Source organism: Oryzias latipes, chromosome 22, assembly GCF_002234675.1.
Source record: "Oryzias latipes chromosome 22, ASM223467v1".
NCBI lineage: Eukaryota > Metazoa > Chordata > Actinopteri > Beloniformes > Adrianichthyidae > Oryzias > Oryzias latipes.
In genome coordinates this window covers 4,673,349-4,699,729 of record NC_019880.2, presented here as the reverse complement: position 1 = coordinate 4,699,729, position 26,381 = coordinate 4,673,349, and the positions used below count along the sequence as shown (strand labels likewise).

Genomic DNA, 26,381 nt, shown 5'->3' with positions numbered 1-26,381 from the left:
GGGCCTATAATTGATTTCCTTTGTGTCTTTGTCTCTCCTGTGCATTTTCCTGCGGCATTCGGGAGACAAGCACAAGAGGAGGATGAGAGATAGAGAAAAAAGGAGGCCACCATGAGCCCTCCTCCATGACTGCAGAAGGCAGAGGTGAGTTTCCGCACATGTGCTGCATGTCGATCCAATCCATCTCCACAGGCTGAGATTCATCAGGGAGAACACCTGTGCCACGCTGCTCTGAATAGAGTTCTCCCTGCACGCTTGTCTGCCGGCCATCCTGGATGCAGAAACATCTGGCAAAGGAGCCAGTGAACATCTGCACGGCAGCAAGCAGCCAAGTAAACAGTGCTAATGAAAGTAGGACCAGTTCCAAAATACAAGGCTACAGTATTGACCATCTACTTTCCTGTAATGGAGACCACATTAAACATTGGCACTGCTTCTTTTCCTGGTTGTTGAGAAGAACTGCAACTAAACAAACTGATGTATTTGACGTTTTTTCTATATTTCCTGTTCATCACATCAAATATAACCCATAATAAACAATCCACAGTTATTTGTTGTGTTTTTTTTAACTTTCTAGAGCTTGAGTTATAGCTTTATCCCGATAAAAGACTTTATAGGCCCCTCTTGAGAGTTGTACTATAATGTATTTTAAAATGACTCTAATTTAACTTAAATGACACAGTGTGGCAAACATCTAAATGCTTGTGCACATCCATTTTGTAGAAAAAAAACACACACCCTCAGTGCTCTTTGTCATAAAAGAGCGCCAGGATATAATCCAGGATCCCTCCCAAGCAGCTCAACGCGGAGACTGCACACATAAGTAGGAGTGCATGAGGCACGCACAGCTGATTGGCCTGATCCACTCATGTGATCACAAGCAGAGTCCCCCGTGTTAGGCCATGGTAATTGAAGCTTCCATATGGTATAGATCAGATGTTGCCTTCACCACAGCATTCCTGCAGCACAGTGACTTCCTTTTTGCATCCACACTGAAAACTGGGCTAATTTGGACAACTGTTTGGCATAACACCCACTCATGTAACGTCAAATAAATGAAATTCAATTTGCTAAATGACAAAACAAATTACATGTTTATGGTTTATACATTGGAGGATTTATTGATGATCTATTGTCTAATTTTTTCTTGCGTGGCAGGTGTGACGCTCTTTGCCAAAGTATACAAGAAAACGAACTTTAGCAGGAAACAGAAAAATTATGAAAAGCGTTCACTATTTTCTTACAGTTCTTTATATTACAAAGATATGAGCCATTATATAATGAATATATTACTATATTAAATTAGGGTGAAATATTTCATATTTTAAAGTAAAAATTGGATTAAAATTAAACATTTTAGCATAATATTAATCATGTTTATCCAATCACCAATTGGCTACTATTTAAATCTAAAGTCTGTAAAGTTATGCCATATTTAAACAACAATTTCTCCAATTTATCATTTTCTGTTGCTTCTGAAAATGTTACTTCTATGGAACTTATTTTTGTTTATAAAAATAATCCCTGAGTTAATTTTAAAAAGTGTGAAAAATTACTAGTTTTACTCTATTTTGGTTGCACGTGCAGTTAGTTAAACACTACGGCAACTCTTTAGGGATACTTTTAAAACAAATAAAAAAGATGATTGAGAAGGAGATTCTTAATTTGACAATTATTTCAGAGTTATTATTTATAATCAAAACTCCTATAACTACATAATATATAGGGAAACAGCAAATAAGTACATTTATTTACATAAGCACAGGTGATGTTCGCATTTCTATATCCAAGAACTTTTGTTTTTTATTTTAAAGTATCGCGATAGTTTAAGTTCTATGCCGCAAATAACTGAGGCAATGTTGGGATTTTCAAATAATAGTCGAATTATCTTTCTTGACAAGCAAAATTGTGATTTTAAACAAAAGTGTACATTCAATTGTCAAATTTGAAGTTGACATTTTCATAAAAACGACTTACATAGACGCGTTTAAGGAAGATTACGTCACTTTCTCGTTGTATAAATTACACGTTTTGGGAAATATGTCATGTGTCGCTACTTAAAGGTAATATTTGTTGAAATTGTGAGTTCACTTATCCACGTCCGGGTGCCCAAATTTTGAGGTTTCGAAAAAGAGGTGTACTGTCTCTTTAAGACGTCTCTGGCAGTCTGTTTCGTATTGATCAATCCACCATTTTCCAACACACAGCAGCTCCGGCAGCGCCACAGAGAAGAGAGCCACCCCTCTACCTGGAGAGGAAGCCAGGGACCGGGGCGCAGTCATGGCAGCGAACATGTACCGGGTTGGAGGTAAGCGCACACGGGTTCGGCTCTTTGGAACACCCCCGTCTTCGTTATTTTATGGCGGGCTCGCCATTATTCACAGAGCGAGATCTTTTATTTCCCAAAAAGCTAAAGAGCTTTGTGCCTCCACAGATGAGGATGGTGTGAAGAGGAGGATGGTGATGAAGAGTAGTAGATCTTTTTTTTTTTCTAATCACGAAATGTTGGTAGCTTCTTTTGTGCCTGTGTTTTGTTGCTCAGCGTGGAGCCAAACAACTCCTTCAGTGTGGGGATGCGCACTTTAGTGAAATGCTTTAGGTTCTCTCCTGTTTGAAGGTATCATGGCGAACATTTTCCCCAAAGTTTTGCGTGCGTTTAAACTGCTTTCTGCTCGGAGTAGCAGCCAGGAGGACTTCACTGACTGACCAACGGAGACAGGTAAAGCATCCATGAGCTGAAGGAGAAGGAGGCTGCTGGGACAAAAAGTTCAATTCTACCAAAAACATTTGGGGAACACCAAACTGGCAACTTTAGTGATGGTTTTCATGCCCATCCATCGCTAAGCTATTTTATTTCCATAATAATTTAAAAATATTTTTAAACAGGCAATTGATTAAAGTACCTAATTAAGATTCCCCACCCACTCGTTCTCTGCCTGTGTTCAGATTCAAATCCTACAGGGGAAAAAAACACGTGAAAGTTCACATAACAAAGTCTAATAATGTCATTATAAATTATTGTAAATATATTAGCCCTCTTGTTGTGGTTTAAATGTTTAAAAATACCCTTTAAAATGTTACAAATGTCTTGTTTTGTGTGTTAAAGGTTTAAACAAGCAAAAAACAACAACAGGTTTTTGGTTTAATTTTAGAAATTAGGAAGTGTTTTTTGGGATTTAAATAAATTTTTTTTTCTATTATTGTAACATAAGCTATCTTGACAACAGTGGTCATTATAGAATAATCCACACAAAGATGCTTTTCTAGTTATTAATTTAATAATGTGTGTTTATGTTTTTAAAATGTATCAAAAACTTGTAGACTGGTGTAAAAATGATATGTGAACTAACTGAAAAAACCATTAATTTGAAACATTTTGATACCATAATATTTATCTCGATGGTACACATTTCTCTGTGTTAGGACTTCATAAAAAAGTTTTGTAAAGATACATATAATGATGCTCAAAATTAATTTAAATCTTATTTTTAATGTTTTTCTTTCACCCCTAAATCCAGTTTGAATTAGATCTTCTTCTTTAAATGTATTGGCATTGAAATAACACCTGAATTTGTCGGATTTTTGCATTACTTACCCTCCTAAACGTTCATCAAAACAAACACTGACTGAATTAGTTCACAACTAGAACGTAAATATAGTGTTGAGTGGGCGATTTTTCTGCGAGTAATTTAGATGGGGTGCTGTGTGGGTTTTTGAACAATTGACGTTCTTTGGCTTGGATGAAGTTGTCATTTGTCTCGAGATGTGTCATCGTATCCCCGAAGAGCTGGCAGCAGGTGCAGCAATTTACAGCTGAGTTTATTTATCTAATCTATGTATTGATATTCTTTGGTCATAACCGCTTGTACAGGCTGAGTAACCACATTTTGTAGTACATCTAACCAGTGTGTGCACGTCTGGGAAAGAGGAACGATGATGAAGAAGAATTACCTTCACTTTATGGATCTATTTGCTTGTTCTGACCAAAAAATCGTCCCATCAAATGTAGGAGTTAGATGGACTTCTATGGATCAGCTATAGTCAAATTAAACCAGATCTACCTGACTGGCAACAGGATTATGCCCAGATCAGGGTAGAAGGTTAACCCTCCCTCTGCCAAAGTGTTGCCTAATTTGGTCCAAACCTTCATCGTCATTCTCTAGAGGAGAATCCATCAGCAGGGCTTAAATTCCTCATCTGAGCAAATTGTAATTAACTGTGCAGATGTATTATTTATTTATTGCCTTAATGCACTGAGCTTGTATTGGGTTGCCTCTGTTTTGTTGCACCGCAGCTCAGGAAATGTAATTAAATTTATCAATCAGGGTCTAAGCTGTTTACACAAACTCCCTAATTTGTCATTTTGGAAAAAGAAAAATCCATTTAGCTTCTTATAAAATACTTGAAAACATCTTAGGATTATGAAACTTACCCAATTTAATCAAAAATCATTAAACATAAGTCATAAAAATAGGACGTCTTAATTAATAACTGATAGGAGTAATCTAGACTTAGCCAATAATAAACCCTGCCTCTCCTGAAACCGGTTCCAGGTCATCATCAGAAGAAAGCAGAGCCTTAAAGAGTTGCCTTCAACTTTGCAAGACAATGCTGCTGAACCATCTTAGGAAGGACTTCCTTTGAAAAAGACTTGGACAAAAGCAGGCTCCTCTGGCCTTCATGTCTTTGTTTTGCACAGCGCAGGCCACAAGCCACTCATCCGGTGCACACAGCGGTTTTTCCTCAATGCTTCGCACCAGAGAAAGTGTTAATTACCAAAGATGGGCTGTGTGTAAAGCATAGAAGCAAACACAGCTTCTGCTTATTGAACTAGAGTTCAGGAGACATAATTTATTCGTGCAAATGTGTTGCTTAAAGGAAAATGACTGCAGAGAATTTAGTTGCCTTCGAGAAAAGAACCAAAAGGTGCTGAGAGTTAAGTGTGTCAATCATATATAGGGTATTTCAGAAGGATTCAGCATGCTTCTTGCTTGAACATGATCTTCGAAAATTATAGTAGATCCAGCGTCTACAGAGAATGGCATCAATTTTTAAATTTTAAATGGCATAGTGGTTTGTTTTATGGCTGTAAGGACTGGGGAGCCTCCTGATACACAGCAACCAATCAAGAATTTTTATTTCTGGTTGAGATAAATCATGCGGTTTCTTAAAGACCCACTCCAGTCATCTTTAGAGCTCTTTTAAAAGCTTTCCCAGTGGTCTTTTTTTTATGATTGGGTTATTTTTAGCTAAAATCAAAAGGTTTGTGGAATTTGTGGTCCCCCAGTGTATTTTCTACTTAACAAATACCGGTAATGATCATTTTTTTTAAACTGCATTTTTTTGCATTTGCTCCTGATTCCCACTTATTTTTGAAAAAAATAAATACTCAGAAATGGAATTTTTTAGCTTAATTGTCTTAATATATGTCCTCTATCATCAGAAAAAGGCCACAAGAACATGATAAAAGCACAGAAAGCACAATTTTCATCTGATTATGTCCCTAAGTACTATAATAGTCGGATGGTTTTTTTGTAGGCCAGTAAAAACTTTGATTTGTGTTTGCTTTTTTGGCATACTGTTTGTCATTGGGAACAACTATTGGAAAGTTAGGTCGGTCAGTAGAGACATGCATCATGGGTGGACCTTCCATGTCTTTATAATGTAGAATCCCAAAACATGGAAAAACAACATATTTTCTGACCTGCGACCAACACGAGACTGATGAAAAGTCTTGGAGATCAAGTTGGTCGAGCACTGATTTAGCTTGACAACGAAAAAAAACAAAAAAACTGACAAGGTGTTTTCACACCGGGCTGTTGGGTTGGTACAGTTATGAATCTTCTAGGAACATTAACCTAAACTCTGTTGCAGACTAAACAAATGAGCTTTCAGGTAACATTTTGTTCAATTTAATTTTTACTTTTATTTTTTTCCCCACTGTGTCAACAAACTATCAATAGGACTAGAGAATAGAAGGAAACCAAAGTGAACCGTCATGAAAAGTAGTAGGATTAAAAATAACTATTGAAATGGAGAAAAATACCGGTATTTAGAAAAAGCAGGAAAATATCACAGCGGTAAACATGGTGTAGTGAGTCTGAGGACGAATAGAGGACATGAGTTTTCTTTCCCTGATCAATACTCAATTTATGCAATAACATATAAAAAAAATGAGTAACATTTGTAATTAACAATTTTATTTTTTCAAGTATGAAAGGAGATTAAATTATGATATCACGATGACAGGGATATTTTTTAGCAATTGAACCAAGTCTACTTTCCTGGTGTAAAAGCACCCCTGGGTCCTTTAATGCAGCTATTGCTGCTGAATAGCTAATGTACCTTCATAGAAAACAAGAGAAACTGGCATTTAGAAAAGAAATTATTGAAATTTCCATTCATTTTTTTATTTAAACAAGTCTAAATTCTTGTTCTTTTATTGAATGCTTCTGCATAGACCAAAGTATGGGTCACTCTGTCATGATGGAGAGACTTTGATGTCAGCGGGAATTTCTTGGGGTTTTTAGAGATCTTTTATAGAGCTCAGCTGACAGTTATAATTTATGACATTGAAGTGTTTTTTTTTTCTTAATAAATTGCTCATGTAGTTCAACTAAAGGATCTGAAGGATATATTCGCACTAAAGTCTGTTCTTTAGTTGTGTTTTTGAAAATATGAGGATGGATATGTCGACAGTTTAGGACAGCAATCAGTTTTTATTTCAGAAGCCAAACCTTGCACATACCCATTGCTCAGTAAATGCTTTGATTTTAAGACTTCATTTTCCGAGAAAATAAAATTTTACTATTAAATTCAAACAGAGAAAAACGTGGAAAATGATGATGTCTATCCCAATAGCCATTGGAGATGTTGATGGATGGATTGTAGTAACGAGTTTCAATGTGTACAGCTGTTGCTATTGATGAGAATCTGGGTGCTATTCAAAAAGGTGTGAGTTTGATTTCAGAATATTACATTTTTGTCATAGAAATCCCCAGCTTCGCCGTCACATGAAGTGTGACCTATTGAAGGGTTTATATTCATGACATTTTGTCCAATTGGTGTAAAGAGTAGACTGACCGCTTCAAACAACCGTTTTCTCTGTAAAATGTGGGAATTTCAGATACTCGTCATTGTTGTTTGTCTCTTTGTCTGTGTAAAAATGTTGGAACCAATTTTCTTTGTCTCCCTTGTTGCTTTCCTTGTTTTGCCTCATGTTTACGTTGCTTAGCTTTTCCTACGGTGCCCTGCCGCTGTGCTGCTGGCATGTTGCAGATTGCGGAGCAGCAAGGATGTGGGCAACTGTTTAATTGGAGCGCCACTGGCAGGAACTAGGCTTGTGCTGCTTCTCAGTCATGCGATCACCATGTGTCAGCAGAGCTGCGTCTCAACAATTTACACATGTAAAGCCTTAGCTATCGCTCAAAAATATCTATATTTTAAGATGCAAATTGATGTGTATGTTGTTAACTGTATGGAGAGGGTTAAACCTTATTTGTTGATTGATTTTTATGCATGTCCTTTTTCAATTATCTATTCTAAGCTTATTTTGTGTCCCTCGTCGAACAAAATTTCCCATTTCACACCCATATTGTTTGGTTTTTCTTTACTTATTTATCCACTTTGTGCCTTTTTCTAGCCAAACTCACCAATTTCCATCACAAGTTTTTCTCGTCTTTCCATTCGAACGTCTGGTCTGGTTTAGATCAGCCCAACCGCCTCTCCTTTCAGGCTCTCAGAAACTGCAACAAAAAAAAAAAGTCTGCTCAGTGACATCATAGCCCCAGGAGCAATCTGATTGGATGAAAATGAGAGGTGGGGGAATAGCAGGGCGGTCGCATGCGGGGTGAGGCGGCAGGAGGCAGGATGGGAAGCAGAGAGACTGAGTGATATTGCTCATTACTAACAGGCCTTACTCCCCCTTTATCTCTTTCATTGGAGTTGGTCTCCAGCTTGTTCTCCGCCAGTTTTCACAGTCTTCTATGCTGGAAACTTCAGCTCACTACAGAGTCACTTTATTTTTTCATCCCGTACTCATTTGTTCTTATCAGAGGAGGTGATAGACATTCAATGCTGTAAGTATTTACAGTACTTATAATTTTTGTCCTGGGTCATCAAAAGAAGACACCCACCAGTGAGACACATTGATGTCCCAAGTCTTGCAAGTAAAGATGAAGCAGATTAGATCATCGCCGAGCTTATTTTGGTATTCAGTCTAGTTTTTAAGTACATTTGGAAGAATTTTATTTCCTTTTTTAAAAGACAAAAAGTCATGGATAGAAAACCGTAAATACGACTTAATCAGGTGGACAAAAATTATTGTTTACCAACAATGCAGAACTTTTTGGATGACTGGAAGAGTTAAATTTTGAGTTGATAGCAACCAGCGGTACTTAGGACATGCTGGAGAGACTACATCTCTCAGGATGTACGACTTGGGGGTCCCCCTCAGAGGAGATGGAGGAAGTGGCCAGGGAAAGGTAAGTCAGGGACTCTCTGCTTAGACTGCTGCCCCCACAACCACTGACTCCAAAACAGACATCACTCCTTGTAGTTTTTGAAAAATGACCATGTCAGAGTTGGGCTGTATGTGTTTGGTATGTTTATTTTTGGCTAAAGATGTTATTTTCAAAGTTGAACAAAATAAAACATTTAACGTATTGTATAGCTGGAATCTTTTGCCTTTTTATATGTGGAGATGCTTGGTTTATGGTTGCATCTCACAACCTCTTTGCTTTGATGGTTAAGTTCTAACAGATGTTTAGTTGTTTTCTGCTGTTGCCAAATTCATTGCACAGACAATCCTGAAAGTCACGAACTTGTATGTAGTCCTGGAATAATTTAGAGGGTTTAAAGTGACGTGCCAACTCTATAGGCAGACTCTGAGGTGATATAATCCACCGACACTGGTATTTGGAAATATTTTCTTTATTTGGTGTTGTGTTACATGATTGATATAGAAAATGTTTGAAAATTACAGAAATTGAAAATAAAAATCTGTCATTTAACTTAATTCCATTAAAAAGTCAGATGTTCTTTTGGGTAACGGGTGGAAACATGCCGTCATTGACCAAGTTGTAGTAGATGTACGTATTGTGATGTTTACATCTAAATTAAATCTTTGTGAGTTGAAAGCATCCATTTTTTTTGCCATTGAGAGCTCTTTTATCAGAGCCACACATAAAGTACTTACTCTATTACAAGCGATTAGACTGCAGTTGCAGTAAACTGTTTTTTTTAAATCATATCAGAAAGTTTTATCTTTGTGTTAAAAAGAGGCCTTTACTTTTAGTTTTCTTCAGTGAAAGCATATTTGAGCATAATTTATTCTCTTATTTTTTAATGCATAACTTGGAGGATAAGTCTTAAGCAAACTTTTTGGGCTCTTATCTGTTAGCCGATGCTCTGAATGAGCATCTGAAAACTATGACCTCAGCTGTCTTTAAAATGTATTGCTCAACAGTTCGCCCATTTATTATTTAGAAAGAGGCAAAGATGTCACCATGACGTAGTCTGAGAACAGAGTAATTGGTGACACACGCAGAGTAGTGATCACTTAAAATAGTTAAGTGATGTCTTGGTGCCATGAATGAAACAGCACTCTGCTTTGCTGCATGATTTGATACTACATCCTAATTCACAACAGAGGATTTTTAATTCAGTTCAATAACACTGTGATTGGTTTATTGGCCTCTTAGTCATTCGAGCCAGTTAAACAGCTCTGGGTTTAATGTGGATTTCAAGTATGAAAAACAAATGTTAGCAGGGATACTAGAACATTCAATTTAACAGTGGAAAACTTGACATGTGACAAATGCTCAGATGCAGTTGATAGAAGAGGTTAGTTCATGTTTGTGTTCTACAAGCATCATTATACTTCTCTCAGTTTAACCGCAGAAAATCATTCGATACAATAGTCATAAAATTGACCATTTGTGAAAATATGATTTTAACTTTTTTTTTTAAATCAAACTTTAAGAAAGAGGCAGTTTTATAAATAAAATTTTTATTTTTGTAGCAAAATGGTTTTAACGTCTCCCCAATGCACTGTAGACTTAAACATCTGTTCCACACTCAACTGACATACAGTGGTCCCTCATTAATTGTGGGAAATATGTTGTAAAAATAACCCATGATGGGAGGAATCTGCAAAGTAGTAAACATTTTTGTTTTGTTTTACAATACTAGATGTTTTAAGGCTGTGAAACCCCTCACTATGCGCCTTCTACACTTTTCTCTGACATAGTCAGACTTTTCTCTCTTATTTAAAATCTTTCAAAGTTCAAACCTTTACAGAAAAAAAAAGACCAGTATTACGAAATGAAATTAAAGTTCTGCTAACAATCGAATATTTCTATACATTTGTCAGTTTCTGTACTGGTAAGGAGGCACAGCATGGAGGAGGTTGATTGACTGTAGATTATTGTCAATCAGGACAGGATTTAATGTTGTAAAGTTGCACACAACACTGAAAATTTTATTTGAAAACGAGGTGCCAGTTGGGCAGATACGGTTTTGACTCCACCCAATTTTCTGCCCACATGCCCCTCACAAACCTGAACTCACACACTCACAAACACCTAAACCTCTGCAACTCTGCTGTACATATGTTTGTTTTACATGTGAAGTAGACTAAATAGGGAATTGCTCCCTTCTAAACCAGCCTCCTACTCTTTGGTACTTATGGGTCGGCCTCATGTTGTGGGATATATTTCAGGGGCTTTGTTACAATAACTGGCCTTTTGGTAACGCAAGCAAATGGAAAGGGTTTGAATTACTATTCAAAGATGATTCGTCAACCTGTCCGAGCTCAAAAATTCTGCATAAAACAGAACACACGAGGCCAAACGTTGGTTGAGTAAATGATGTACTTGTACCGTGTTCTTGTACCAACCCCACCCTGTTGTGTTTTCCATCCAGCTCAGGATGACTGCAGTGAGTGCGGCATGCCTAAAGCACCAGTAAAAACGGTCATAGCACTGTGATGAGGTCACAAGTTGCTCATGCAGTGACTAATGCACCAGAGATGTTTCTCCTTTTGCTTCTCCTCAGCAACCAAACTCAGAACCACACCGGATCACACATACATAGTGCATGTCGAATGCTGCTCTGTACATGTCAAATTGGAATTAAAGTATGTAGAACAATTGTTCTGGGTAGTTTGTATTTGTGTGGTGTCGCTCTTCCTTCTTTCTTCCCCGGGAGAACATTAGTTATGCAAACAATCCAATTGAACATGACAGTCGTCCGCTGGATAAGAAACCGTTTATTTAGACCGCACTGGAGGATATAAAATGAAACAGTATTTCCAGACATCTGATTGTTTTATCTTCTTTTAGAAATTTGATTACCAAAACAACTCTTACGCCTCACTTGATATTCAAACCTTTCGTCTGAAAATAACTTTTGAGTCTTTAAATCTAATAATTGATGTTATTGAAGATGTCGTCCAGAGGATCCCTGATCTTTCAGAGAAATGTTTGTTTTCCTCCAGTTGTGGCTGGAAATTGCCCGTAGTTTGCCATTACAAAAGGATTGTGCCTAAACCATCTTGTAATGGACATCAGCGGATGCTGGGGCGGAAGTTTTAAGTCATCAAAAAGCAGAGGTTTGTTGGGAACAGAGATTCCTAGTGATGGGAGAATTACTTGAATACCAGGCATCTTACCAAGTGGGGGATGTAATCTGAAGAAATTTAGCCAAGACGCATATGGGACTAAGAGCAGGCGCCCTACCATGACCAGGGCTTGTGGGGACGTCCTGGTGAGAGCTTAGCCTCTAGTGAGCCTGGAGCGCAGCCAAGACTCACATTTGTGCACTAACCCAAGAAAGCATGTGCAGTCCCTCATTCACGCTCGCACAAATGCAGACTCACTGCGCATGCAAACTCCTCGGAAGGAAAATAAGACGAGGAGCACGAATGTTGGGTTTGCGATCCAAATGAAGGGTTCAGATTACTGTGCATTAATGCATCAACGTTTCTTTCGCTCTGGCTTTCTTAACTACAATAGAATTAACTGGGTATAAAATTAGCCTAATCGGGCTAAATGAAAGATTAGTGCAAGCGTATTCTTAACTTTTCTGTTTGCTAATGGAGCTGTCCAGATGGCAGAAATGTCTGTATTTAAATGACTACAGTGCTAATTAAAACCATTTCTTTTTCTGTCTGTCGCTCTTTTCCCTTCTCTACTGGCCTCTTGCTGTTCTTCTGCAGATTATGTTTATTTTGAGAACTCGTCCAGTAACCCACTGCTGATCAGGAGGATAGAGGAGCTGAACAAGGTGAGTGGGTGTTTGAGGGGGTAAACTTCCATCTTTAAATCTAGCACACAACCACTGAGGATGATCACACCCCGTTCCTGCTATGGCACTTGGACATGTTGACGTTTTTGCTACCTGGAATGTTAAGATTTGACTAAATATAGTTCAGGAAATCGTGGTGTAGTGGCTTGCACTGTTGCGTCACTGCAATAAGGCCCAGATTTGAAAGCCCAATTGGGTCTTTCGCGTAGAGTTTGTATGTTCTTCCTGTGCATTATGGGATTTTACCACTGTCCAAAAACTTGTGACAGTGTTTTAGGCTTTGACAGTGAGTGGTTGTCTGTCTGATGCTCTGGGATGGAGTGGCGTCTTGTCCAGATTGACTCGTTGCCTTATGATAGCTGGGATGGGCTCCAGCCTTCCTTGAGATCCAGCTCTAGATCAAGCGAGTATAGATGATAGATGAATGACTTTTGAGTCAATAATTATTATTTTAATGACAGTTTTTTGTCTCAGAGTTCAAGATAATCATTTGCAATCTGAAGATATAAAGTCTCACTCTAACCATCTGTTTTAAAAGGCGCTCCAAGTGTTTTTTTTAATTTGAATATGCTGTTAATAAAAAAAAGAAAAACGGTTGTTTTCTAGGACGTAGTTTCTGCAGAACGGCAGTAGTTCATTAGAAATTCACCTCTGAGTTGTAGGCTGAACTATTGGCGCATAGGAAGCCCATTTCCCATCATCCACCTGTTTGCATGCTCTCCAGCTAGCTTACAGCCCCTTGCAACCCCAACCTAATGTTACCAGTGCAACAAAAAAAGTGAGCAGTTTTTTTTACGTCTGCTCCTGATTCACAACAACTTGAATAAAGAAAAACTCAAAAATGCTAATTTAATATTAATTTTCTTTATATATATCTGCCATCAGCAGAAAAAGGCCACAATAAAATGTAAAAAAACCACCATTTAACATCAAATGGTACAATCAGTTGTTTTCTGAGATGAAATTCCAATCTATCCTGTATACAAAAAGAACAGAACAGAACAGGACTATATTGTTGATCATGTTTCTACTGTTGTTTACTAAAGCTCGGGGTGCTCAGTCACAGGAAAACATGAACTCTTGTGGAGCAGCTACGGGTGGCTGCTGTGCGTCCTTTGCTTCAGGACTCAGCTGGTAGATGTGATTGACACAGATCTTCCAGTGATCCTCCACCCTGCTGCAACTGTCTGTCTGTGCTCCTCTGGGATCTTTGACCTGGACATTTATAAGTCTAGGAAAGTAGAGAAAAAGAGAGATGCAAAATTAAAAAGTTTATAGTCTGAAAATCTGTATGTGCGCGATTCTGCAGAAGTGAGCAGATAAGTTGTATTTGCTTGACATTTCTGCATGTTTTTCGTGGCTTTAATAAAAGCCTTAGTCATTATGTTGACTGGTCACACAAAGGGTTAACCATTAATAGATGTAAATATGATTGTGCTGTAAAATAATTTATTTTATCCAGATCTTTTAGATTAGGTTGTAAGAGAATCTGCTTCTTTGGACTTCTTGTATGAAGATGGAATTTTGTGATTCTTCTTTTATAATTAAGCTTTTCAAATAATCCAAGTATACCATAATTATTATTTTACTAAATTACCATATTATATCTTGCTTATGAGTTTGGTTTTAATGTATTGTTTCTGTTTTAAAATTTATTCATATATATATGTTTTGTATGCTAATACTAATAGTTTTAGTTCATCATTTGTTATTTAAAGCTTTAGTTTTTCAGTTCTGCAGCCTCTGGAATGTTTTTTCATAGAGAATTTGAAGAGTGCAGAAACAAAGATTACACACCACACTTTCCTGATCACTGCCTTGCAAAGAGATCTGATCACCGATGGGCTCAACTTTTCATGCACGTGCTCATGCATGTATCGGTGCTCCATGTTCAGCAGCTTTAGTTGCCTTGGTAACGCTGATTGTCTCTGATTTGCAGACAGCCAATGGGAACGTGGAGGCCAAAGTGGTGTGTTTTTACCGACGCAGGGACATCTCCAGCACACTCATCGCTCTGGCAGACAAACATGCGAGTGAGTGACCAGCAGACCATTGAGATGACAAAAACCGCTATCCAATTTCTTCTGTTTTTATTCCTTATACCATTTCATAAATAAAGGTCAGGGACCTTTGATCTAATGGATCAAGTTTTTGCTTTAATGAAAACTAAATTTTTATTTGTTGATCGTACAATTGGTTTACAGATGTGATAAAGACCAGTTGATGTATTTCTATGAGCTGGCTTAGGTTATTGCTTCTCATCAGATGTTTACTGTTTCAGGTTCAGACAGCAACAAGTATTTCCTCTTCTTATTCTTAGTTTTTGTTTTTTTATGAGGCCTTTTCACTCAGAAAATAGCCGCTTCTTGAGCACTACCTGCTTGTCCCAACATTTTACCACAGAAGATGGTAGCAGGCTCTAAAACGGTGATCTCCAACCTTTCTTTAGGCCACGGACCAGTTAAAAGTCTATTTTCACAAAGCGTACTGTAAGACGTGGCGGATAAATGCAACAAAATTAAATCATGTAACATTTTTAAACTGTATTTTATAAATATAATAACAGGCATGAAATCCACTTTGTGTGAAACTTTATTAGTAGTGCCTTTGTAACATTACTGAGCCAGTGGAAAAAGCATCAGCAGCTCTGAGGGTTTGCAAACCAAACCCCAGACTTTGACAGGGTGCAGCACGGAAAGGGGTGGTGCCTCTGGGTGTGAAGGTGTAAAGTTTAAGGATGTCTGTGTTTCTGAAAGATACTAAGATCTTTACACGGCAGTGTGTTTGTGTTTCTGATGAAGAGATTTTGAGCCACAAAAGTGTCAAAAAAAAATCCTGTTTAACCAGTCTCATGTTTTTTGGCTTCTTTATTTTGTCAGGTGATTGTAGCTGCGATCGAGGACTCAATCATTTTGACTCATTTCAAAATGGGGTTCTTTCTGCACAAGTTTTCCTAGTGGAAGTTTACTGAAAGACTCCAGAAAAAAGGGTTAACGGCAAAAATGACTCTGCCCCTCCAGGGTGTGTCTGCATTTCTGCAGCCGCGCTGTCGGTGTGGATGTTTATATACGCGCGCCGGGCTCGACTCGTTAACTGCGCGGCGTCGCAGGACGTGCTGGCGGGGAGCTTTTAATTCACTCATTATGGATGAGTGGGGAATGGCAGCAGGACGTGGGTGCACATGACTCTCCTCATGCATGTCTGTTCTGACTGGGTGATCAAATATTTTGCTTGCAGAAATGTTGTGGTGCTCGCTCAAAGGGGCCTCCAGTCCTGGCATCTGTCCCTCCTCTGGGAGTGAATGGGACTCCTGAGTGGTCAGCTCGTGTTGAGGATTTGGCATTCAGCCTTTCAGGCACTAAAATTTGCCAACACTTTTCTATTTTTGGTTTGTAGCTCTGTTCTTATGTATGCGAGAGACGTGTTCCTCTATAGGAGACAGATTCTGTTCAGTAATGTTTCAAGTGAAATTTCCAGAAAATTCAAGATATCTCCACTTTTCTTTCTGCCTTTATGGAATGCTTTCAGAGCATTGCAGTCCTGACACATTTTGTCGTGCTTAAACATCAGATTCTGTTTTTTTTTTTTTAATCAAAAATGAAAGTTTAATCCCTCACTGATGCTTCCTCCATTTATTCGAAATATAAAATAGTGAGAAGATGGCGGGAAGGTCAGCGTTGGGAAGAGTTCTGTGGTTTTTAGATTGACTCAATATGGGAATCTGTGTGAGAAGCCAGGTTGTGAGCAGTCCTGCATGTGACTGCTTGATTAAGGCTTTCCTCTGTTACACTATTGATATGACATTGATTGAGATGTGGCTCCAACAAGATTAAAACACTGCATGATTATAAAACCACACATCTAGAAATCAATCCCTTATCATTTTTTCCCAATTCCATCCTTGAAAATAATTAAAATGTTAAAGAGGACCAGTTGGGATCAGAATAAAAAAAAGTCTCTAAATGATCCTTTGCTTTAATTGTATATTTGTTTCCTGAGGGTTGTGTTGTTTTTATTTTATAACTATTAAAAAAGAAGTACCTTTTATGTAAATGTCTGAGTTTAATGTTTTTTTTTTTGGTGGACAAACTAGAAGAAAAATTGTTATCTATTACACTGGAATCATTTGTTTTGTTTACATTCTCTTTATTGCCAGAAATAAAAACGCAATCACACACATTTCATTTTTTATTTTTTACACTTTTGGACTTTATGTTATTTTACTGATCCTTGAGGTCATCTTTCTGATCTTTGTTTGGGTCTAAACCTTTTTCCAGTTTCATGTCATCTACTTAAAAAAAACAAAAACAAAGGGTTGGGGTTATACCATGGTCACTTACAAAAGAAATAAACATTTAACATTTTTTAGTACTTTATTCCTGTTTGTTACTATTTGTTACGTGGTGCGGTGCGTTGTCACCGCAACATGACAATGCGCTGTTCTGACCTCTGTTCTCGACTGCGGCGGCGAACTAAAGCGATATACATGCTGGTCATTAAAGTGAAAATAGACTTTAAACCGGTTGGAGATGACCGTTTTAGAGCCTGCTACCATAAATAAAGCATCAGTTCAGAGAGAAAGTTCCCCTCTTACCGCTTGTTTTTGTCCAGATAATGAAGCAAAAGGTTTGTTTTAAAGAAGCCAGCGCAGTGATACAAAACCTTTTAAGACCTTTTAAGACCAGAACTTTTTTTTAGGTGTGCATTATCGCTGTGTGCTATCACTTTTTAATGCACACCCAGCAGCCAATCAGAATCAAGAATTCACCCGGACCTTGGTTTAAGTACGGGTTAATGGCCGACAAAGTATGCATTATCACTTTATACCGAACGCCGTGGAAGCCTCAACGTGGAGGAGGGTTGCTTCCGCGAAGTGCGTCAAAAAGTGATAATGCATACTTTGAAGGCCATTAGCCTGCTTATACCATGGTCACTTACAAAAGGAATAAATAGTAACCAGTTTTTAGTCCTTAATTCTTGATTTTTCCCAATTTGGATCGCTTTTCTCACAAAAAAGCGAACTATTACGTGATGCGGCGCGATCACGTAATCCGCTACAATGAAGATTCGGAGATAATAAAGCAATATATATTTGCTGATCTTTCTGATGGGTTGAATAAAGCATCAGTTCAGAGAGAAAGTTCACCTCTTACTGCTTGTTTTTGTCCAAATGATGAAGCAAAAGGTCGTTTTAAAGAAGCCGGCGCAGTGACACAAAACATTTAAGCTAGGTAACCGGATCTTCTTTATTCACCGTGCGGTTATCCTGTGTTACATCACTTTTTCATGCACACCCAGCAGCCAATCAGAATCGAGTATTCACCCGGACCATGGTATAATAAATAATCGTCATAAAACTCTTGTAGACTCAAATCAACCTCTCTGAGACCTCGACAAACAGTGGCATCCTGTTTTTAAATCATATTTTCTCCAAAAAGAAAATGACATCTATTATGGCTCTGAGTCCAGTTTGGAGACAAACCCAGACCTTCACTGACAAACACTGAAAATAGTTTGCAGCTCAGCCTCGTCTTTCTTTCAGACTGTATTCCTGTTCCAGCTCTTTACTGAAGTGTGCACAGAATGAAAAAGATGAGCACAGAACACACTCGAGTACGGCAGACAAGACATTCAAAATTGAAAAACCCTTCCTTGTTGCTGAGTTTTCAGGATCAGAAAAATGCTGCGTTTCTGTGGAAATGACGATTTGCAAGACTGCAGTCATACTGTGGATAATGTGGTTTTAGTGTATGTTATTTGTTGCTTTTTGAGTTGCTTTATAAAAACATCTATGTTGAGCGAGCTGCAGGAATTTACCATGACAATCCTGGAAGTTCAGTTTTCCTTCCAGTAATTGAATGTTTACAGAGATAATGAATTGGAACAGTGGCTAAACTGTCATTTTCTTTCAGATGAACCTCATTTAAAGTGAATTTGTCTGCTTGTAGCTGTTAGCAGTGCGCATTAACACACTCACGCTGCATCATAGAGGTGCAGCCAGTTTGTTAATGTAATGACTGTCGGCCGTGCTCTGCTCTTTTTCCTCTCCCTGACTTCGCCTCTTCGTCTCTCGGTGTGGTAAGGCGACCCATTCATCAATAATTGATAATTGGCTAGGACAGGTGAGATGGAGAGGCAATTTGTTGAGTATGGAGCGGATGCATTGCCCAGGGGAAGGACTTAGGGTGGTGGTGGGGGAGGCTTGAGACTTTGGTCGCTGTTCAAAGATTGGCAGTCAATGGATAGCTACGCAATTATGTGTCTGTTTTAGCATGTTTTCTTTTGGTTTTAAACTCCAACACAATACTTCATCCCCAATTTATTCTATATTTAAGTTTCTCGTTTATTTTAATGAGATGGTGCAGCTGCTAGAAAAGTATTTTTTCTGCTTCATTTGGTCATTTTTGTTACATTTTCAGGGCTCCAGACTAACTTTTTTCACTAGGAGCACAGTGGCCCCCAACTGAAAATTTTAGGGGCACAACCAGAAAATTTAGGGGCGCATACCGTAAGTCAACATTCTAACCAAATCTACTAATTTCCGCTGTATTACGAATAAATACTTTAATAATAGATGCCGAAATTACAATGTGCTGTTTCAAATTAAGTGTCACATTTTATTCTACACTTTTGAAGATGAAACGAGGTAAACTGACAGCAGCATCACTGTCATGACAGTACAAATACTAAACAAAATACCATAAATTTAGAATAAAAAAAAGTTTTTAGTAACAAGTGATTACCGTAGTAACCTTTCGGTCATTTCACAGTTTCAAACAATACTTAAATGTATGTAAATATTAGAGGATGGAAATTCATGTTGGCGACACCAAATAGGTACAGCCAAGATGCACAGTAATTTGAGATCACCCAGATGGACACAACACTGCACAGATCACCTGGTGTGAGACGTATATTTTTGTTTTTGCTCTAACATCACCTGTCAATCAAAACAAAAATATCACCAGAAAGGGGCGGAAGCAAGACCCCAACCTGAGCGAACGCAGCTGGAAATATAGTACTGAACTGACTGAAAGCTGCCCTATTGACTACAAAACAATGCATTATGGGACATGTGTCCTGATGGTTTTTTGTAGTTCACTGATCAATTAAAATCATTTAAAATACCAACTGAATAAAAAAATGCTACATACATTACATTAAAAGATGTAATATCACAGATCATACTTAGGGGGAGAGGCAAATTAAAACTAAATTGAATGTTAAGGACAACTCCAACTCCAGCTTCGCCTTTAACCCCCCCCCCCCCCCAGGGCGCTGGTTCATCTTAAACACGTCTATTGTTGCATTTTCCCCGCCTGTTTTAAATCGTGTTGTCGCTCACACGTGTTTTAATGTCAGAGCCCCGTTAGTTGTCACGCATGTAGGTGTGGGACATTTATGCTCCTCAGCTGACCATCTCCCGCGGGAGCGGTGTGCTGCCGTTGTAGGTACCGGATGTTCTCGGGTTGCCGGATGTTCTCGGGGTCCTTCAGGGTCCTTCCAATGAATTATATCACTAGAGGAGACATCACGTGGTTCCTCATGGGAGGAGAGCACCGCCATCTTGGTGAGGTCAAGTTTTGAAGACCAAACCACTTTTATAACATTTAATAAAGAGCTCTGTTTTTGCTTTCAATCACTTCATTATATGAAAAAGAAGAATGGCTTGAAATTGCTTAGTTTTGTTCAGAAATAAAAACTTCACGAGTACCCCTAACTTAACTAGTATTAGACTACTTAGATTTTTTCTATGTTCCTTTATTTTATTTTACTTATGTTTTTATTTATTTGTGTGTTATGTTCATTGTTTCTTTTTTTCCCCTCTATTCTTTATTTTCTATGTCAATATGTTATATTTGGCAATGGTGACTGATCTTCGAGGCAATATTGATTACATCGTTATTGTTCGTTGTTAACGTTAATGTCCTTGTTAATGTATGATACCGCAATTGTCAATAAAGTTTTTTAAAAAAACTTAGCGACGTTAACTCATTGGTCGTGGCAACTAACAGCCAATCAAATAGTGTGACGTCATCATTGGTCGAAGGACCCTGAAGGACCCCGAGAACATCCGGCAACCCGAGAACATCCGGTACCCACACCGTAACAGCCGCGCATGAGAACAGTGGTTTGCCTCGCGAGTTTGAGACCCCTGCTGTACACTCTGACACTGGTACACTAGCTGCAGGTCGGAAGAACGAATCAATAGTTCGCTTATTCATAGCTCAGACGCACATATCAGGTTGTGATGATAATCGTCTCCGTTTCCTTCCCACAGATGTTTACGCGCACTCGATTATCTCTAGGCCCCTCCCCCTCCACGCATTTTAGCCACTTACAGTGACTTTCCCTATTCTTCTCACACGCAGTGGCCGCCTCAGGCATCACTCAATGACACGCGAGTGTGCGCTCGCGTGTGCTCCAGTCTCATGAGTATTCGCGCGAGTGTGTGTGTCTGTCTGCGTGCGTGTGCGCTCGCGTCTCATTGATTATTTCATTGCTCATTTCAAAGATCATTGACGTGCCCCTTCCACGTTTAATGTATAAAAAATACGGAGGGTGGGGGAGGCAAATTTACTGGTAGCACATGTGCGACTGGATGTAAAATTCAGTCGCACACTCTCAAATTTTGGTCGCAAAATGCGACCAAGTGGTCGCAGTCTGGAGCCCTGATTTTATTTAAGTGAGGATGAGGAGATCCCACAGCATAGTCTGAGTCGAGCTTTTATTCTAGGTTTTTCCGAAATACAAATGTATAATGTGATATGACATCATACACGTCAGTGATCATATAAACTGTAAGATTGAGTATTGCATAATGTTTTTTGTTTACCTGGTTGAAAAAAAAATACCTGAAACCCCCAAATCTAAAATATTCTATAGTAAAAATGGTGCTTAAGTACCTCAAAAACTGAGTTTTTGGGTGTATTCAGACTGGACACATTTTTTCCTCCTAAAGTGAACCCAGAGTTTGATTCCCCCAATAATCCGTAACAAATTTTCAGTCTGAATGCACGCAAGCGCCTGGTCCGGGTACAGGAACCTCTCTCGGACCGATCTTTGGAGGTAGTCTGAGTTCGTTTCCAATCGCGCTGAGCTTCGGTTCGCTCTGAGAATTCTCAGTCCGATAACAATCCGCCCTTAGAGTGGAACAACTTGACTAAAACAGCCACTGTAGCCGACGTACACAAAGTAGGAATGTAGCAACAGATGAGCCGCGGGCAAATGTAAAACAACAATTGTCGTGTTATCAAACAGAAAAAAGGGTCCAACTTTTAATTTGTTAGAACGTTTGTTTAAACAAAACTAAAAACGATTCATACATGTTTTTCTGTGTCTTGTTACGCAGCACTGTGAAGCTACCTTGTAGTTCCTTAACAGAATTCTCTTTATAAACAATGCCATAACACCACAATGATGAGACACAGGAACTCATTGAAATGTGATTAGATGAATGCAGGCTCATCAAAACAACTTTTAACGTGACACACATTGCTTCTTACTGTTTGCCCGACAATCTATATCTCCTAAACACTTTGCAGCCTACCTCGTTATTTACCTTCTTGCCATTAACCACTTTGCAGCCTGCTTCCACTGTACCAAAAAAAAGTGTGTAAAAGGTGTCGAACCTGACAACGATACAGCCGTTTAAAACTGGTGAGCAAATATAAAGTTTGAATACCGGTAACTAAACTAGTTATGGAAGTCCTGCAAAGTGCAGGACTTCCATAACTTCTGCCTCTAGTTGTATGATTCCTGGCCAATGACTGAAGAGATCTTTAGTCACATGGTTTTGTTTACAAGCTTTAGTCGTGATCAGGAAGGTCTGCTTGACGACAGTCTGAATACAGACCAAACACAGGGTTCAGGACTCAATCCGGACCAAATTAAGTCTTTTCCCAGTCTGAATACCATCTTAGTTCAAAATGTATCAAACATCAGCTGAAAAACTTAGAATCATCTTTCCCAACATTGTTTGATGAATCTAAAAGCAGATTGTGTCTCAAACTCTTCTTACTATTAGATTATTGGAAATATTTGAATTAAATTTGTGTATTTGTCGTTTTTGTCTTAGTTTTTTTGTACTGTTTTATAGGAAATTAGTGCAAGTTTAATTATGACTGACATCTTAAAGTTGTTACATAAGAGACGTCATTTGTTGCATAAAATTTATTCTTTGGGGGTCTTGCTTCTCATTTTTTCAACATAAAAGAACAAAACTATAGTATGCTATAGTATACTGCTCTGTTTTGGTGTCCCCCACAGCTGTGTCCTCAGCCCACTGCTGTTTCTGCTGCTAAAACATGACAACATGTTGGCTTTTGCTGTTTTCAAATTAAAAATATTATTTATTTGACTTCAAAAGAATAGTGGAAATATTTTAGCTGAATTGAAATGAATGAATGAGTTTTACATGTGGCATTCTAACACATTTCAAAGCGAGTGGATTGTCTTGGCCTTAATGCATCCGCATGGTAGACGGGGCAAAGCTGGTGCTGTGCGCTTAAGCGTGCTGCTGTTCTTGGGCATTGATGCGGTGTCTGTTGAGGATTGGGCACAGTAGAGAACCGAGGGAGTTCTTATTGATTTTTCTCCACACATCTCTTCGGCTGAAAATCCCTTGATTGCTTTTGTTCTGCTCCTTGTCTCTCGCCTTCTCTCTCGCTGCCTCTAATGAAACTCCAAATGAATTGGGGCACGTACCAAACTGCTCCTTCACTCTGCACACCTCCTCTCTGAAGCCTCCAGCTGACAATCACTCGTTTTTTTTATTTTAAACTATGATTTTTCTGTTTTTTAGTTCCAATCATAGCCAGATTTTGGTCCTTTTATTACTATATTTCACCTCTTAAAAATAAACAAAAAACCCTAGTCCCTCTTATTTGACAGTTCTGTTTGTCAAATCCATGTCAGTTAGTTTGACTGTTGGGACATAAAAAGTCTAAGTTCCTTCATCCTGCGCTTGTCCTTAAGGAATGACACGGGTGTTCTACTGACTGCAGGAATCTCTACCATTTCCTGCTAACCACTTTACCAGTTAAACCAGGAATGACTCACATTAGAGCAGGGGTTTGATGTTTTATGTGGTGCTTCTTTAGCTTTTTTACAACTGGAAAAACAAAACTCATACTGTTTTTATTACTGCATTAAACACAACTATTACAGTCTAAAAAAACATTTGTGGTTTTTAATTAAGGCCATCATCAAACATGAAGGTGCGCACTTTAAACAAAAAGTCCATCCTATTACTTAGTTTTTTATTATATAACAGTTTTCTTTATTTGATATTTATTTTATCTCAATAAAATTGATGATAAAACAAAATTGACAATTAAAACACACAATTATTCATTTCTCTGCTCACAGGTAAAAATCTCCTGTTGCTGAGGTATTGCATGGTTACTACTCCTACAGAATCATGCTGTGAGTAGCAGACAGGTGCTGACAAGTCAATGCATTTAATGCATCATTGGCGAGTGTCTGCACCCCTGGAAAGACTGGACATTTGCCGGCTTGGAAAATGTATCGCGCTAATTTAGAGAATATTGACTGTGAGTCAATCGGTGACAAGAAATTAGGCGATATCCAATATAAAGACTATCATTCTTTCATGTAAACGTTTGGTTAGAAGTGAAAGGAAATAAACAACATTTTATAAGGATGACAGCAGTAGATTCTGGAGAAAGGTCATAAAGTCAGACTACTAAATTCTAAAGCCTAGGTTCTATCAAAGCATTAGCAGAGTGACCAGAAATTAATCCCATTTTCAAGTAGAAAATATTCGATATTCTTCACAAAGATTGTATTTATGCTAATTAAGCTCACATGACCCCGACATATAGACATATAGACACAGAAATCGGACTAAGGCCTTCAATTCACAGGATTTACGATACAAAGATATACGGGGGACTGTCTGAAAATATCTTTACTAAAACATTTTAACTGAAGGTATTGCACTATTGTTTAATATGTAAAACTCAAGACTTTTATTTGGAAGGACACATTATGTACAAGTGTTCCAAAGATTTGTAGTCCGACTTTGACGAGCCTTTGATCTGTTTTCAAAATGTTCCCAGTGGTCTTTAAATTACGACCTGTCGTTTTCTGGGACAGTGTTCCTGCAGAGCAGCAGTAGTTTATTCCAAATTCACTTCAGAGTTGTGGGGGGGCCTGTTGGCACGGAAGTAAACCAGCACTCATTTCCTACCATCCCTTTGTTTAGACACTCTCCCACTAGCTTACAGTCACTCACAACCCCAAGTTAACATTAGCGGTGTGACAAAACTGGCGAGCAATCTCTGAGGTATCCAGCCGTACAGTTTCGAGTCAGATTCCAGCTTGGACAAGGAAAACGAAGAATCAAACTGTGTCGACTTGAGCTTCTATTTACTTGCATGCTGTAGAAAATTGAAAAGATAAGGTCTCATGATGTACTGTTTAGGGGTAGGTTTTTGCAAGAATCCTTTCAGGGGAGGAGCTCTTCAAGCTTTTAAAAGTTAACCAAGCTTCACTGAACATAACTTCACCTGAGAAATGGCCAAACATCTCCCCACATTCCTCTACGCCAACTGCAGCACACATACTCCCAGTGAGACTGACGAGTTGCATCTCAGACTCTACAGGCCTCAGATGACAATGAATTCCCCCAAAATGCATGTCAACAGTCAGAGCGAAGGCTAAACAAGTACAGACCAGATGACAAAACACTCATTCACATCAACCCCTCACATTATTGCACTCTTTTAAACCTCTAATTCTAACTTTAAAAAAACACACACACACAACCAGAGTAGCAAATTTCAAACAAAATTCAAGGTGTGAAAACATCTAAGTTTGAACTAGGGGTGTGACGATAACCGCATCACCGCATTTTCTTTTTGTTTTTGAACGTTTTTTAAATTTTTTTTTATTTTGCATAATAGACACATTAAACACATTCATCTTTGCTGATAATTTACGTTTTCCTGCCAGTCCTATGTTCAGACTTTCTTTCTTTCTTCTTTCTGGCAGACTATTCTCCCCTTTACACTCTGCACCGCCCCTGTCACTCCCTCTTGTCAGTGCGCGGCTCTCACTACCTCTACGTTGCATGCCGCGCGCTCCCTCTATTTACACACATGCGCGCGGTTTCAGAAGCACACATCCTCTTTGATTTTACAACAGAAATTTCCGTCTAGCGAGGAAATACAACAAATTTGCTGCAGTCTAATTATTAATTTCCATTGTATTAATTTCCATTAGAAGCTGTGTGCGTTCTTGAGTGCATGACATGGCAACCTGCCGGAGGATTTTGTGTTGTGGGGGGGTGGAGGTGGTGGTGGTTTATTACTGTTTTCCTTCACTCTGTAACTCCGAACACGAACGCGCACTGTTAGATTTCAGGGGGGCTGCGGTTAACTGCGACACCGCGCCCCCTGCTGATTCATCACCACGGTGATCAAAAATCCCACACCCTCACAGCTCCAGTTTGAACCACAGCCAGATGTAAATGCTGTTAGGACCTAAAAAGACGTGCTTAAACAAAACAAAGCCTAGAGACCCAAAGAAGCATTCCTGTGTGTGTTATGTTAGGCCAGTACATTTTCTTACAGATTTGTTTTAATCATCACCTAATCTATAGGCTGAAACTGGTAGCCATTTTGTGTGTTTTTTGTTTTTGTTTTAATAGGAAACAAGAGTAGTAATTAAGTTGCTTTGTAATTTTTTAAAAACACAATTAAGGGCAGCCCATTGTTCTGAACTTCTCTACAAAGTACACAATCGTCTTATTTTTCCGGTTGGAGGTTTTTAGAAGGCTGGAAAAAGCAGCAATCCTAAATAAGATGAAAATTTAAAGAGTTTACCTCATTCTGTCGGAATCAAAAGACTTATCCTGTGAGATTTATGTGAAATATTTCTGCACAGTTGGTGAACATCTTGCACCCTCTCTGGGGGTTCATTGTTCTGGCTCATCAGATGTGAGTCTCTGTGGTTTTCTGTCCATTTGCTGTGCACCAGAGATGTATGCGGCTGAAGCGGCGAGATGCATTTGCATATTTCCCAGTGGACGCCATTGTTTCTGCCTCATC

At 38.6% G+C, this 26,381-nt stretch overlaps 1 protein-coding gene across 2 annotated transcripts in view; it reads left to right on the top strand.

Annotated features, from left to right (window-relative positions):
* The first annotated feature begins 2,044 nt into the window (after positions 1 to 2,044).
* mta1 (metastasis associated 1) overlaps positions 2,045 to 26,381 on the top strand; it is a 40,206-nt gene continuing 15,869 nt past the window's right edge. Inside the window, exons 1-4 of one of the 2 annotated variants that reach the window (XM_023951359.1) lie at positions 2,045 to 2,063; positions 2,208 to 2,308; positions 12,218 to 12,285; positions 14,246 to 14,339. In XM_023951359.1, coding sequence (XP_023807127.1) covers positions 2,281 to 2,308; positions 12,218 to 12,285; positions 14,246 to 14,339 — 190 coding nt within the window. In that variant the 5' untranslated portion in view covers positions 2,045 to 2,063; positions 2,208 to 2,280. Of the gene's footprint in view, positions 2,064 to 2,178; positions 2,309 to 12,217; positions 12,286 to 14,245; positions 14,340 to 26,381 lie in introns of those variants that run through there. The other variant, XM_023951358.1, reaches the window with a different exon arrangement.